Below are 16,118 nucleotides of genomic sequence, written 5' to 3'. Positions count from 1 at the left end.
TTTATGTCATCAGGATGAAATGAGTTTGGTCTGTCTTGGAAGGAGTTAAGCATCATATTATTATAGCCTAAAATACCATATATATATGTGTTTATATATATATAATATATATTATATATATATATGCTTTATATATATATATATATATATATGCCTGTTTACCAGGATAGACTAGGTAGGTTGGAGTGACAAACTTCATCACAGTGATTTAAAATGAAAAAAGTCTACTTATCGCAGGTATACAGATCAATGTTGAGTCAACCACAGGGCTCTTCTGTCACTGTAGTTATTCAAGGACCCAGATAGATGGCACAGTCACAAGTTCAAAGAGTAAGTTAGAAATCTGGTAATTTTTACAATGGCAACTAGAACTTCGTTTGGGAAGAAATTCACATACTTCCATTTACAATGTATTGGTCAGAACTATTTACTAGGCCCACTCAGCCATACCAGATCAGCAAGTGCAGCCCCACCACAATCCCAGAAGAAGAGAGGAACATATATTTAAACAAAAGAATCAATGACGACCACATTGCTTTATTTTCAAATAAATGTGTGTTAAAGCTTTATAATAACCACACTGGCATAACTGTTCTTTATAATGTTCAAAAAGAAATAAGCTCACCTGAATTTGCTTGGCATCTCCTTTCATTTCAAGTAAATCTTGAGATATCAGGAGAGGCTCGCTTTTCTCACAGCTCTCCTGGCTGATGAGCGTGTCCGCGTAGTTGGGCTGTGGGAAGATCAAGTGACTCCTCCGCGAGTCCCTGGTGAGCGAGACCTCCTGGGAATAGGTCTGCAGGAAAGCTTGCACCCCGTCCATGCCCACAAAATGAGAGGCGGGCACGCCCGCTGGTACACCTCCCGAAGCTTGCAGCGCATGCGGCCTGTGCCAGCGCCGCAGTCTGAGCGCCAGCAGCACGACGACAAAGGCCAGGAAGACGCAGGACACCGCGGCCACTGCCACCACCAGGTACAGTGTGAGGCCTGAGTCGTCAGGGTCTGCTGAGGGCTTGAGGCTTCCCAATTCGGCCAGGACGTCTGGGATGCTGTCCGCTACTGCCACTGTGAGAGTGACTGTGGCGGAGAGAGGGGGCTGGCCGTGGTCCTGGACCGCCACCACCAGGCTCTGCTTGAGCGCGTCTCTGTCCAGCAGGGCCCGCGCTGTGCGCACCTCGCCCGTGTGCAGCCCCACCGCGAAGAGTCCCGGCTCGCTGGCCTTGAGGAGGCGGTAGGACAGCCAGGCGTTCTGGCCTGAGTCTCTGTCCACAGCCACCACCTTGGTCACCAGGTAGCCGGGCTCTGCAGAGCGGGGTGCCAGCTCCACACCCGTGGAACCGTCGGTGGGGAGGGCGGGGTACAGAATCTCAGGTGTGTTGTCGTTCTGGTCCAGCACGAGTATGCTCAGAGACACGTTGCTGCTGAGTGGAGGGTCCCCGCTGTCACTGGCTGTCACCAATAGTTTCAGGTCTCTAACCTGCTCATAGTCGAAGGAGCACAAGGCATACAGGACTCCGGTGTCCGAGTTTATGGAGATGTAGGTGGAGAGAGGTGCCCCCTGGAAGGCATCCTCAGTCAGTGCATAGGTGATGTGGGCGTTCTCGATGCTGTCAGGGTCCTGGGCGGTCACAGAGAAGATGGAGGCTCCCCTGGGGTTGTTTTCAGGAATGTAGGCAGAATAGGAGGCATGAGTGAAAGCAGGTGGGTTGTCATTGATATCCGCCACATGCAGGGTGATGTGTGTGTCTGTGGACAGCGGCGGACTTCCCCAATCTGTAGCTCTCAGAGTGATGTTATATTCGGACACCTGTTCACGGTCCAGGCATCTGGCTGTCACTAAGCGGTAATATCGGTTTATTGATTTTTCTAAATTAAATGGCATATTTCCCAGAACAAAAACTGTGACTTGCCCATTTTGCCCCGAATCCCGATCATGCACGTTGATAAGGGCAATTTCCCTTCCAGCAGTAGCCTCTTCTGGGACTGATCCTGTGAGAGAAGTAATCGTAATTTCCGGGGCATTGTCATTCACATCCAGAACTGTGACCAGAATCTTAGCTCTTGAAAGGAGACCTAGTCCATCTTGTGCTTCAATTTTAATTTCATAGAAAGTAGCATCCTCATAATCTAGGCTTTGTGATATTGATAAATCCCCAGTCACTGAGTTGAGATTAAAAATCTGAGCGATTCTCCCAGGCATTTTATCTAGTACATAGGATACTTGAGCATTAAATCCCTCGTCAGGGTCAGTGGCATTCACCGTGAGCAGCCAGGTGCCTACCGGCAAGTTCTCCTGAACACTTACTCGATACTCAGGCTGAGTAAATACTGGTGGATTGTCATTTGCATCCAGCACTATCACTTGGATGCGCAAGTTGCTAGAATGAACAGGGTCGCCACCATCAGAAGCAGTTAGGACAAGCTGGTGAACTTTCTTTTCCTCACGGTCAAGAGCCTGCTGCAGCACCAGCTCTGGGTACTTAGCCCCATCATAGACACTCTTCACAGCCAGGGAGAAGTAGTCATTGGGGCTGAGCTGATAGTTCAGCAGAGAGTTCATGCCCACATCTGGGTCAAATGCAGTCTTAAGTGGAAATCGAGTTCCTGGAACCGTTAGTTCACCAATTTTTATTTCCAATTCCTCCGTTAGAAAATCAGGAGCATTGTCATTAAGGTCTTTAATTTCTATCTCTACTTCAAAAATTTTCAATTTGTCTTCAACCAGGATGTTAAAACTCACCAGACACCGCGCGCTCTGAGCGCAGAGCTCCTCCCGGTCTATCCTGCCCGCAGTGACCAAGCTGCCGCTTCGCGGGTTCAGAGCAAAGAGCTGCGTCCTACCTCTGGAGACGATGCGGACTCCCCGCTCCGCCAGCTCCTGAGGCTCCAGCTCCAGGTCCTTGGCGATGTTGCCCACGAAGGAGCCCTTCTCCAGCTCCTCTGGCACCGAATAGCGGATCTGCCCGCATCCGGTCTTGCACAGCGTCCCCAGAAGCGCGTACAGCAGGGCCAGTCCTCCGCCATTTCTGAATCTCAGGTAATTGGTCATTTCCTTTTTGGTGAATTATTTTCTCTGAATTGGGTACCAATTTCTCACGACGGACTTCAGTCTTATTTTCTCAAGGAACTAACCCTTTCGTGGGCCTAATTTATAGGTTACGGAGCTGGCTGACTGAAAGGGTGAGCTTTGGAGCAGCCTCGGATCTTGTAAATGTGATTTGCTGGTTCTTTGCTCTTTGGAAACAAGGAAATGGATTAGCTCTTCAGTGGCGTTTCCCTCCTTGAGTGGTGAACAGCGACGCTCAGAGGCATAACCGTTTACTGCACCCTCTTAGACAAACCCAAGCCAGACTTTCTGTTTCTCAGCACCTGAAATTCTTTTTATCAGAGGTAATGGGATCAGTTTTTATTTCACATAACTGAATCGCTATGTGTTAAAGGATGTGACTTCAAGTTATCTTCCTTGGGAAGCCATGAGCTAATCTTAAGATCATTAATATTGCTTCAAACATGCTGAAGTTACTGTTTTGAAATGTTCAAAGTTTAAGAACCTCACAGAAATATCAGCCACATTTATAGGGCATGCCTCTTGAAATTTGTCCTTGAAAGCCTGACATCTTGGTTTCAATATTTTCCATTTAACCCATTCATTAAACACACATATAATTAAGCGTACGACAAAACCTGGGGATTTAAGGTGAACAATATGAACACAGCCACTTCCTTCACAGAGTTACAAGGATATAAAAGCAAACAAGGAATTACAGTGCATTGAGATAACTACCATAATGGGAGAAGCCAAGGGCAATGGGAGGGCCTCCAACCTGGCCTTGGAGGTTAGCAAAGGCTTCCCCAAGAAACATGAGAGGAGTGGATCAGGGATAAGGCCTGGATGTGAGAGAGGAGAGCATGGGAATGCCTAGATGTGAGAGAGAAACCACAGAACTTCAGGGTACTGAAAGTAGTCCACTTTGCCTAAATCTAGAGTATGAAGTTGTTTTTAAGGACTGAAAAACTGAAACTAGTAGAGATAAAGTTTTGTTTTATATGCCAGAAACCCTTTTGCTGTATTTGTTTTCCTCTCCAAGCACAGAAATAGGAATTCATTTGTCACTTCAATCATGATGCATTATATACCTATGTATAAGGCATTTATTTTCAGGAAGTGTTACTATAAGCACTAGAAGGAACTTTTTATTCAATTTTCCTCAGTTCATACTTTTATTTACCTGCAAAATGTTATGACATATTATTCCACAGTGAGTTCCAACTTTATCTCAAAGAATATTATGTAACAGGAGTAAGACAATGGAATGCATTGTTTCAGATCAATTCTCCCTCCAATGCCCTTAAACAATAAAGAATCCCAGCACCTTAAAGAATGACAATACCATTATATACATGACTTAGTACATGATTATTTCCAAATAAAAGATGATCCCATTTATATATTAGTATAATTTTTGTTTTCTGTTATTAAATATATAACTAACATACTAAAAGCCAACATGGGAAGAGGAATGGGGAAGGTAAACTTGGTTGTAAGGGGGACTTATGTTGGTTGAGGAATTGGAAACATTTTTAACAGCTGCTGTGAGTAGGAAACTTTGAGAAGAGAAATGTAAAAGGAGAACCTTTAGGGGCAATAATTTGATATGGTCTCTGAATCCCTTGAGGATATATATTATTTTTAAAGATGTGGTTTAAAGGCACATGTGGTTTGCACATATGAGAAAAAATAAAAGTAACGGGGGAGGGGAACATCCCTGCCGGCGCAGTGGTTAAGAATACGCCTGCTAATGCAGGGGACACGGTTTGAGCCCTGGTCTGGAAAGATTCCACATGCCATGGAGCAACTAAGCCTGTATGTCACAACTACTGAGCCTGCGCTCTAGAGCCCGCAAGCCACAACTACTGAAGCCCGTGCACCTAGAGCCCATGCTCTGCAACAGGTGAAGCCATCGCAATGAGAAGCCCACGCACCACAATGAAGAGTAGCCCCTGCTTGCTGCAACTAGAGAAAGCCCACGTGCAGCAACGAAGACCCAACGTAGCCAAAAATAAATAAATTTTTTTTAAAAAGTAACACGGAATAGAAACATCTTTACTGTTATACAAACCATGTATTATAGAGCAAATGATAACTCAATCACTTCTTAAAGGAACACAGAGCTACTTTAGAGGCTAATGAGATTTTTAACTAAACAGAGATTCCATGACATACCCTCCTGAAACACGGTGAAGTATATATATTTCTAAATTTGCATCTTTTAATAGGGAAGATCATGCAAATCAAGAAAAATGAAGAATCTCACTGCCAAACTGAAGAAAAAATATTAAGACTGAGTGAGAAGAAAACAACCAACTAAAGTATTTCATTATTCATAAACAAATATAAATAAACATAAAAGCCTTAAATTTTAAAGGAGGGAGGCATCTGGGGAAACATAAAAGTCAACATTTATATTTCTAAGAAGGAAAGAATTGTTGATCCAGGTGCATGAGATGGTTTCCTCAGGGACGAGAAAGAAGTATGAGAAGCCAGACATGCCAGTTCCTCAGGCAGTGCTCTTTTGATAACCTAAATATCACCTTCACTTACTAACTCCTGATTTATAATCATGACGCAATGATTCTAGCTCCTCTTCCTGTTTACACTGTGTGAACACTTAGAACTAGAAAGAAATAATTCACCAGGACTAATTTCCTAAAAATTGAATATATCCGCAAAGAAATATGGGAAATAGAAAAGGTATGGTAAACTGTGGAGACAGCTAAGTAATTAGGTAAATTTATTTCTTTTAGCAAAGTAGCTCACAGGTATATTGCGAAGAGAATTTACCTGAGAAAAAGTTTCTTCTTTGTCTTCAGGTGTAAGTTGAGGTTCTGAAAGAAAATCCTTTTTCTCACAGCTCTCCTGGCTGATGAGCGTGTCCGCGTAGTTGGGCTGCGGGAAGATCACGTGACTCCCCCGCGAGTCCGCGGTGAGCCAGGCCTCGTGGGAATAGGTCTGCAGGAAAGCCCGCACCCCGTCCACGCCCACAAAGTGAGAGGCGGGCACGCCCGCTAACCCGCCTCCTGAAGCCTGGAGCAGGCGCGACGTGTGCCAGCGCCTCAGCCTGAGCGCCAGCAGCACAATGACAAAGGCGAGGAAGACGCAGGAGACCGCGGCCACCGCCACCACCAGGTACAACGTGAGGCCTGAGTCGTCGGGGTTGGCATAGGTCCTGATGCTGCCCAAGTCGGCCAGGGCCTCGGGGATGCTGTCCGCCACTGCCACGGTGAGCGTGACCGTGGCCGAAAGAGGGGGCTGGCCGTGGTCCTGGACAGCCACCACCAGGCTCTGCTTGAGCGCGTCTCTGTCCAGCAGGGCCCGCGCTGTGCGCACCTCGCCCGTGTGCAGCCCCACCGCGAAGAGTCCCGGCTCGCTGGCCTTGAGGAGGCGGTAGGACAGCCAGGCGTTCTGGCCCGAGTCTCTGTCCACAGCCACCACCTTGGTCACCAGGTAGCCGGGCTCTGCAGAGCGGGGTGCCAGCTCTACACCCGTGGAGCCGTCGGTAGGGAGGGCGGGGTACAGGATCTCAGGTGCGTTGTCGTTCTGGTCCAGCACGAATATGCTCAGTGACACGTTGCTGCTGAGCGGTGGGTTCCCACTGTCATGCGCTGTCACCCACAACTGCAGTTCATGGAATTGCTCATAGTCAAAGGAACGCAGCGCGTAGAGGATGCCAGTGTCAGAGTTGATGGAGATGTAGGAGGACAGAGGTGCCCCCTGAATGATGTCCTCAGCCAAGTTATAGGTTACATGGGCGTTGTCATCACTGTCAGGGTCATGCGCCATCATGGAAAAGATGGAGGCACCTCTGGGGTTGTTTTCTGGAATGTAGGCAGAGTAGGAGGTGTGGGGAAAGGTGGGAGGGTTGTCGTTGATGTCTGTCACCTGCAGCAAAATGTGAGCATCTGTGGACAGAGATGGGTTCCCTCCATCTTTAGCGATCACAGTGATGTTGTATAAAGAAAACTGTTCCCTGTCAAGGACTCTGGTTGTAACCAGTCGGTGGTAATTGTCCACTGACCTTTCTAATTTGAAAGGAAGGTTCTCCGGGAGTGAACATGTGATAAATGCATTCTGCCCAGAGTCTCTGTCATGTACATTGAAAAGTGCAATTATGGTTCCTGGAGGAGAGTCTTCAGGAACTGAGCTGGTAGCAGACGTCATGTAAAATTCTGGGGGATTGTCATTTACGTCGAGAACAGTGACAATGACCTTCGTTCTGGTCAGAAGGCCTGGACCATCCTGAGCTTCAATATCAATTTCATGGAATTTGGCATCCTCATAATCTAGGCTTTTTGTGATCGTTATTTCTCCAGATGATGACTTAAGCTCAAATATCTCTGAGGTTTCTTCAGGATTTTTCTCCAGAAAATATGCCACTTGAGCGTTGTATCCCTCATCTGCATCAGTGGCGGTCACTGTGAGTATCCGGGTGCCTACGGGCATATTCTCTGGAACATTTACATGGTACTCGGGCTGTGTAAAAACAGGCGCGTTGTCGTTCGCATCCAGGACCATCACGCGGATGCGGGAGGTGCCAGATCTGATAGGGTCGCCCCCGTCCAAAGCCACAAGAACGAGATGGTGAACGGCCTCTTCCTCACGGTCAAGGGCGCGTTCCAGCACCAGCTCCGGATACTTATTCCCATCTTTTCCGCTTCGCACGTCCAGGGAGAAGTGGTCATCTGAATTAAGTTCGTACCTTTGGAGGGTGTTCTCTCCGACGTCTGCATCATGCGAGCTCTTCAGAGGGATCCGGAATCCTGGCGTAGTCATTTCACTGATTTTTAGCTCCAGTTCCTCTACTACAAAGCGAGGGGCATTATCGTTAATATCTGTTATTTCCACCTCTACTGAATAAATACTCAATTTATCTTCCCGGAGTATGTTGAAACTCAGCAGACACCGCGCGCTCTGAGCGCAGAGCTCCTCCCGGTCGATCCTGCCTGCGGTGACCAAGCTGCCGCTTCGCGGGTTCAGAGCAAAGAGCTGCGTCCTACCTCTGGAGACGATGCGGACTCCGCGCTCCGCCAACTCCTGAGGCTCCAGTCCCAAGTCCTTAGCGATGTTGCCCACGAATGAGCCCTTTTCGATCTCTTCTGGCACAGAATAGCGCATCTGCCCAGCTCCAGCCTCCCATAGGGTCGCCAAAAGAAGGCACAGCAGGACAAGCCTTCCGCGGTTTGGCAACTTTAGCAGAGCCGCCATTTCTTGAGCTGCAGTCTTTTTCTCCCAGGCAACTTCCAGCATCCAGGCCGGGATTCCAATCTTTATTCCTCAGGATCTGAGGTGACCAGCATTCACGGGACCCAGGTAACTGTGGAGAGAAGTAGTGGGCTGCTGGACTTAATTTTTTTTGCCGTCCCGAAGCTTGCGGGCCAAACGCCCAGCCTTTTGTGTTATGCGAGCTGTAATGTTGGAGTGGATGTCTCACAGGCTTACTTCTTAGGTGGTCAACAGCGACGCCCAGAGGCCTAAGTAATTTCTGCACTCTTTTAGGTAAACCCAAGTTATTATTTGTTGCCCCTGTGACTTTCAAGTTGTTTTGAAGAATCTTACAGTTCTAAGATACCTTAGAAGTAGCTCTTTCAAGTCAGAGTCTTTTTTTCAGAATGAATAAGAATGGTGTGAATGAATGTGACCTTGATAGTAGTTGCAAGGAGAGTATCATTGAACGTTGGAGGCATTAATCAAGGCAGCCTCTGCCCTTATGCCAAACATCTTCAACCTCTTATTTTATATTCAGAGACAATAAGATTAATCTAAAAATATTAGCTACATTATATACTAATGTTATATATTTTAAATTTCTGTGCTTAATGGCTTAGTATTGAACTTCAAAACCTGTATTTTTCCCCCAAAATCTGTATTTAATTATTGAATTTTCGGACATTTAATTGGGTGACTACCCAGTTAAGGCCTGACACTTTGCCTGATTGATGCTGGAAATAGAAATGGTGCACCTGATGAACACAGTCCCTGTTCTCGGGAAGCTTACAGGATAAGGGAGGACATAGTAAAGTACACAGAGTATTTTAATAGAGTATGGTAACTGCTATGATGGTTGGAAACCCTGGGCAATGGGAGAATACATAGGAAGGGTATCCAGCCTAGATTTGGGGGTCAGGAAAGACTTTTCCAGGACAAGATTGAAGCTGGATCCTAAAGGGTATGACTGGATCAAGAAAGAGGCTGGAGTGGTGTTCTAGAACCTTAGTACAAATTCTTGGAGGTGAGAGGCAGCAGGAACATTAAGGAAACTGAAGGTGGTTTGTTCCTTGTTCTTTTCAAGATTGTTAGGGCTACTTGAGGTCCCCTGACACTCCATATGAATTTTAGGATGGATTTTTTTTCTATTTATACAAAAAAAGGCATTGGGATTTTGATAGGGATTGCACTGAATCTGTAGATTGCTTTGGGTAGCTCTATAAGTTTTTGATAGATACTCTTTATCAGGTTAAGGACGTTTCCTTCAATTTCCAGTTTGCTAAAAGATTTTAATCATGTGTTGAATGTTCTCAAGACCTTTATTATGCCTCTATTGAAATGAACATATGGCTTTTTATCTTCAATCCCCTAATATGAAGTTTTATATTATTAGATTTTCTTATATTGAAATATTCTTGCATCCCTAAGTAATAAACCCCATTTAGTCGTAAGCTATAAATATTACATATATAGTAGATAGGATTTTGAATCAACATTTTTGAGCGAGATTGCACACTTCTGGTCTCATTTCAGTCTTTTTGCCTTTTGGCTTCTTCCCCATTGAACTTTTTTCATTTTTAACCCATTCCTCTGAGAACCCTGATGAAATATTTATTGGAAACAATTGATATTAACTCACCATGTTTTCTAGTAGAGCCTCTAGTTTGTTTTTTAAAACTTTTTCTTCAACATTGTTTTGATACTTTTGAGTGTCATTAAATAACTGCTCAACATCCCTTATTGTAGTTCTCTAAAGATTTCTGTTTCTTTGTCTTTGACAACATCTGGTTTTACTCTGTATATTATTTCCCACTCATGTTTCTTGCTTCGTATTAAGCTGTTTTATTTTTTCCTAGTCTTACTTGCTTTTCCTTCCCTTTTTCTTTTCCAGGTCTTTGTCTATAATTAGAATTTGGGGTTTTCTTTTAAGATCTCTAAAACGAATTTTAGTCATGCCATCTGACTAGCCGATATTAGTCCCAGCACTGGACTTGACAGTAGTTTCATTTTCTCCCCACTGGTGTCGGCTTCTACTGCTTCATCATCATAATTCTTCTTTGTTTGCATTTCAATAATTTATACTTTTTGTTACTTTTCCTATTATTTTATTTAAATTTATGCTAATATTATATCTTTCTTGCTCTGTTTCTTGAGTGGCAAGCTAAACTCACTTGTTTTAAATCATTTGCTTTTTGAAATTCTTATAGTTGTCTACAGATTTACCCCTAAATATTCTTTTCTCTGCATTCCACAATTTTTAATAAGTAATATTTTAATTCTTGTAGTTTTTATTTCATTGTGATTTTTTAAATCCAAGAGTAATTCAGGGTTGTAGATTTAAATGTCCAAACTTTTCTGTTTCCTTTTACTATTTTAAAATGTTTGCTTTGTGATTTTTCCAGCTTTATTGAGGAATAATTGACAAATAAAATTGTAAGATATTTAAAGTGTACAACATGATGATTTGATATATGTATACATTGTGAAAGGATTCCTCTACTAATTAACACATCCACCGCCTCACGTATTTACCTTTTTGTGTGTGTGTGAGAGCATCAGGTTCTACTCTTAGCAACTTTCTATTATACAATACAGTGTTATCAACTGTAGTCTCACGCTATACATTAGGTCCTAAGGCCTTATTCCTCTTACAGCTGAAGGTTTGTACCCTTTTACTAATCCCTCCCTATTTTCCTCACCAGCCACTTTGTGATTTAACTACATAAGGCATGTATATTATTTGTACTTTGAAATTTGCTCTACCATTTTTGTGATGAGTATGTAGTAAATTGTTGTAGATTTTCCATATGTTCATGTAAAAATTGGCTATTCTATATTTGTTGTGTATACAAATACCCAACAAATCTGTCAGATCAAGCTTATAGATTCTGTTATTCAAATATGCTGTGTGCTTAGTAATTTTCTGCCTGTGTGATGTATTTTTTCTTATGGAACTGTGTTAAAATCTCTTTTAAATTTCAGATTTGAAAATAATCTGTATTGTTTTAAAAGCTATATTGTTTGGTAATAGGAGCTCATGATTTTTATATCCTTTTGGTTGTCTGTTCTTTTTATAAGTATGATCAGTTCATTAAAAAAATCACCACTAATGTTGTTGCCTTAAACACTACTTTGGTGTTATATTAAATTGACATGACTGCTTTCTTGTGTATAGGGTGTGTGTGCATATCTATCGACATCTTTACCTTCAGTGTTTCAGTATAATTTTATGTTAAGCACGTATCTTGTCAGCAGAATAGATGGATTTAAAAAATCAACCAACTTGGCAATCTTGGTGTTTCAATAGGTTAAAAGGTCATTTATATATACACAGAAGCAAAGTTTTAAATTATAAGAGTTGAGAAAATTTTAAATTGTAACAACTTATGGTATTGAGAGTATACTCTTGGTACCAAACAGAAAATAAAAATCCACACTGAGACATACAGCAAGAATGAGAGAATTTTTTTTAAAGCCATCAGAGAAAATAAAGATTACCTAAAAAATAATAATTTGTTGGCAGGAAATTCTCACTAGCAAAAGAAAGTTCCAGAATTCTCCAGGTCCCAGGCCATAACTAGGTATTTTAATGGCACTTTAATGGTATGCAGCAGTGGTATTCTGAATATCACAGCTCAGGTCTGAGAGACTTAGTGTTCATTTCCTGAAGCCAGCATCTGTGTCCACCTTACCCCCTTGGTCTTTAGCTTGCAACAAGTTACGACCATGGGAACTGGTAGGTAATGTTTTTATGTGATTTCCCCCCTTTTTAACTAGCTAAGGGGCCTAACTGCTTATTTTGGATGCAAGCAGTAAGCCTGGCTCAGGTCCCTTGTTTAGCCCGAAGCCCTTTTGTCCCTATTACACTGCTTGAACAATCTCATCTAAGTACAAGACTAGAATTCCCACTTTAGTTTTAGCCTGGCTCACCACTTTCTGTCCCATCTTCGGTCCATTTAGCTATCTATCTTTTATTTGTGCCTGACTATGCTTCTGCTTTCTTCTTTTTTATTTTATACATGTATCTTTAATTTATTGGAGCAGAGTAAGTATATCAAAGCATAGATTTATTCCCCTACGATGCATTTCTTGTGAAGAGCTTGCACACATTAAAATGGAATATATACTTGATTTCTGTTAGTTGTTTACATTACAGGCATAATATACAAATCACAAGGCTTCAAACTATTTCTCAAGTTGCACAGAAAATTTTCTGTCATTCATCTTATTACTTAATTTCATGTTACTTAAACAGTTGATGCATTCTTGAGCATGCATAAAACATGTCAAAATAAATGACTAAACAAAAGGCTAAGAAAGTTTAAGTTTGCAGCTTACCTAGATTTCCATAATTTTATATTAACACAACTTAAAAGTACTACTTTAGACAATCTTTACCTTTTCAAATGTCCCCAAATAAAACAGCGCCCCGACAGATGACATCTACATTAAATTTAAGGATAAATTAGGAGATATTTATAACTTAAGGATATTTGAAAACAGTATTAGTCACATTAATATTGGTGGACCTTTTCTAGTAAAACCCAATCCTTGCTAGATAAGAGAATGGTAAAGCCAGACAAATAAAATTATTTGGTCAGAAGCAAGCAAGAAAACTTCAGAAGCCAAATCTCCTTGTTTCTAATGCAGTGCTCTTTCCACAACTCTTTTCATTAGAACTCTTTGTTCTAATGAAAGAACAATGATAAATATACTCGGATATAAACATTTAATGATTTCCCAGGATTTGTAAATAGAAAGCTACAATGACATATGGGAAATAGAGAACTGTTAGTAGTAAAGAATGGAAGCAAGTAAGTAAAGTCAGGAATTATTTTTACCTAGATAAATTTACTACACAAAGTTTACCTGAGAAAATGTTTGCTTTCTGTCTTCAAGTAAAGACTGGGGTGCTGATAGAAAATCCTTTTTCTCACAGCTCTCCTGGCTGATGAGCGTGTCAGCGTAGTTGGGCTGCGGGAAGGTCACGTGACTCACCTGCGAATCCGCGGTGAGCGAGACCTCGTGGGAATAGGTCTGCAGGAAAGCCCGCACCCCGTCTACGCCCACAAAGTGAGAGACGGGCACGCCCGTCAATCCTCCTCCTGAAGCCTGGAGCACACGCGACCTATGCCAGCGCCACAGTCTGAGCGCCAGCAGCAAAATGACAAAGGCGAGGAAGACGCAGGACACCGCGGCCACCGCCACCACCAGGTACAGCGTGAGGCTGGAGTTGTCCAGGTTGGTGGAGGGTTCCATGCTGCCCAAGTCGGCCAGCACATCTGGGATGCTGTCAGCCATCGCCACTGTGAACGTGACAGTGGCCGAGAGAGGGGGCTGGCCGTGGTCCTGGACCGCCACCACCAGGCTCTGCTTGAGCGCGTCTCTGTCCAGCAGGGCCCGCGCTGTGCGCACCTCGCCCGTGTGCAGCCCCACCGCGAAGAGTCCCGGCTCGCTGGCCTTGAGCAGGCGGTAGGACAGCCAGGCGTTCTGGCCTGAGTCTCTGTCCACAGCCACCACCTTGGTCACCAGGTAGCCAGGCTCTGCGGAGCGGGGTGCTAGCTCCACACCGGTGGAACCGTCAGTGGGGAGGGCGGGGTACAGAATCTCAGGTGTGTTGTCGTTCTGGTCCAGCACGAATATGTCCAGTGACACGTTGCTGCTGAGCGGCGGGTCCCCGCTGTCACTTGCAGTCACTCTCAATTGCAGGTCACGGAACTGCTCATAGTCGAAGGATCGCAACGCATACAGGACTCCAGTGTCTGAGTTGATGGAGACAAAGGAGGATAGAGGTACCCCCTGGATGGTGTCCTCCACCAGGGAATAAGTGACTCGTGCATTCTCATTGCTGTCAGCATCGTGGGCAGTCACGGAGAAAATGGAGGCACCTCTGGGGTTGTTTTCTGGAATGTAGGTGGAGTAGGAGTCCTGGAGGAAGACAGGGGAGTTGTCATTGCTATCTGTCACTTGCAGTGAAATGTGTGTTTCGGTAGATAGAGTCGGAGTTCCCTGATCTGCTGCTGTTACTGTGATGTTGTACTGGGAGGTAAGTTCTCTGTCCATTGTTCTTTCTGTCACTAAACGGTAATAATTATCATCTAACTTTTCTAATTTAAAGGGTAGATTTCCAGAAATGGAACACGTAGTGTGACCATTGTCTCCGGAGTCCTGGTCGTGCACACTGATAAGAGCAATTAGGGCCCCAGGAGGAAAGTTTTCTGGGACTGCAGTGGTGACAGAGGTGATGGTCACCTCTGGGGCATTATCATTTATGTCCAGAACTTTGACCAGCACCTTAGCTCTGGCCATGAGGCTTGAACCATCCTGAGCTTGAATTTCCATTGGATAAATTGTGTATTCTTCGAAATCCAGAGGTTCTTTATTTGATATTTCTCCTGTGTAAGAATCCAAGTGAAATACTTGTGCCACTTTGTGGTCTATATTATGAAACAAATATGTTACTTCCCCATTGGCTCCCTCATCTGGGTCCGTGGCTTTTACCGTGAGCAGCCGAGTGCCCAGCGGCACGTTCTCAGGAACACTCGTGTGGTACTGTGCTTGAGTAAACGCTGGAGGGTTGTCGTTTGCGTCCACCACCTGAACTCGAATTCGGAGGCTTCCTGAACGGACTGGGTTGCCCCCATCAAAAGCGGTGAGGAGGAGGCGGTGGACAGCGTCTTCTTCCCTATCTAGGGGACTCTGCAGCACCAACTCTGGCTGTTGGGACCCATCAGGTCCCTGTTGCACATCCAGGGAGAAATGAGGGTTGGAGCTGAGCTGGTACATCTGGAGCGAATTCATACCCACATCAAGGTCTTGCCCAGAAGGTAGAGGGATCCTGGTACCTGGAGTGGTTATTTCATTCATTTTAAATTCTACTTCCTCTAACTGGAATTGGGGAGTGTTGTCATTAATATCAATTATTTCCACTTCAACAGGGAAAAGCTTCATTTTATCCTCTACCAAGACGTTAAAACTCACCAGACACTGCAGGCTCTGAGCGCAGAGCTCCTCCCGATCTATCCTGCCTGCGGTGACCAAGCTGCCGCTTCGCGGGTTCAGAGCAAAAAGCTGAGTCCTACCTCTAGAGACGATGCGGACTCCCCGCTCCGCCACCTCCTGGGGTTGTAGTCCCAGGTCTTTGGCAAGGTTGCCTACAAAGAAACCTTTGTCTGTCTCTTCTGGCACTGAGTAGCGGATCTTCCCAGCCTGGGCTTCCAACAACATCCACAGAAAAAGGAACAGCAAGACCAGCCTGCGGCAGCCGAGCACCTTCACTCGAATCGTCATTGCTCTCTTGCTTCGTAGTTTTCTCCCAGTCTGGCACCAACAGTATTGTTTCTCTGCTCTTCTGAGTCTAAATTAACCGAATTTTCAGGAGAATTCAGAGCATAAAGGGGTCCTGAAGTAGGATCTGGGCAGCCTCAGAGAGTCTGTTTTCAATCTGGCAGTGATGGAGGTTCTAAGAAGTTTTTTTTTCCCCTCGGTGTGTTTGTGTGTGGGTGTGTGTGTGCGCGCGCGCGCGCGCTGCCTCTATCTCCCAGACTGGTGAACAGCGGCACCCAGAGTCCTAACCAGTTACTGCACTCCTAGATAATACTTGAACTTTCTCTTCTCATTAACCTGATCAACCTTTCCTCAAGTCTTAGTTTATTGTCAAGGAAATAGTTAAGCATTATACATTATAACTATGAAAAGGAGAAATTGCTGTGTTCATTTAATTAGTTACATCTACATATTGCTTAATTGTAACATACAGTAGAATCCAAGCTATCCTGGATATTCCAGTAGTATTCCCAAACTATCAGCTTTCCATTTGCTAGTCAGGAAGTATCACAAAGGGGACAAATCATTC

At 44.2% G+C, this 16,118-nt stretch overlaps 3 protein-coding genes across 3 annotated transcripts in view; all 3 read right to left on the bottom strand.

Moving 5' to 3' along the window:
- The window catches only part of LOC132517152 (protocadherin gamma-C4), a 168,916-nt gene extending 160,509 nt beyond the window's left edge, over positions 1–8,407 (bottom strand). Inside the window, exon 1 of the mRNA XM_060143798.1 lies at positions 5,843–8,407. Within this exon, the coding sequence (XP_059999781.1) occupies positions 5,843–8,305 (2,463 nt within the window). The 5' untranslated portion in view covers positions 8,306–8,407. The remainder of the gene's footprint in view (positions 1–5,842) is intronic.
- Positions 559–3,064, bottom strand: LOC132517154 (protocadherin gamma-A3-like). Its single transcript, XM_060143823.1, is given in 2 exon segments — positions 559–609; positions 611–3,064. Coding segments are annotated over 2 exon segments (2,490 nt in total). The 5' UTR covers positions 3,050–3,064.
- A 3,191-nt stretch (positions 8,408–11,598) lies between the features above and the next one.
- Positions 11,599–15,697, bottom strand: LOC132518415 (protocadherin gamma-A1-like). The gene has a single exon (XM_060146377.1). The coding sequence runs from the start codon at positions 15,551–15,553 to the stop codon at positions 13,118–13,120; it is 2,436 nt and encodes an 811-aa protein (XP_060002360.1). The 5' UTR covers positions 15,554–15,697; the 3' UTR covers positions 11,599–13,117.
- Between the last annotated feature and the right edge of the window lie 421 nt (positions 15,698–16,118).

This window comes from Lagenorhynchus albirostris, chromosome 3 (genome assembly GCF_949774975.1).
Source record: "Lagenorhynchus albirostris chromosome 3, mLagAlb1.1, whole genome shotgun sequence".
In the NCBI taxonomy this organism is placed as follows: domain Eukaryota; kingdom Metazoa; phylum Chordata; class Mammalia; order Artiodactyla; family Delphinidae; genus Lagenorhynchus; species Lagenorhynchus albirostris.
Note: the sequence above shows the minus strand (reverse complement) of the source record. Positions and strands in the feature narration are given on the sequence as shown.

What these genes read in the sequence shown, in the direction of transcription:
- LOC132518415 (XM_060146377.1), bottom strand. Translation starts at nt 15,553, where the DNA reads ATGACGATTCGAGTGAAGGTGCTCGGCTGCCGCAGGCTGGTCTTGCTG.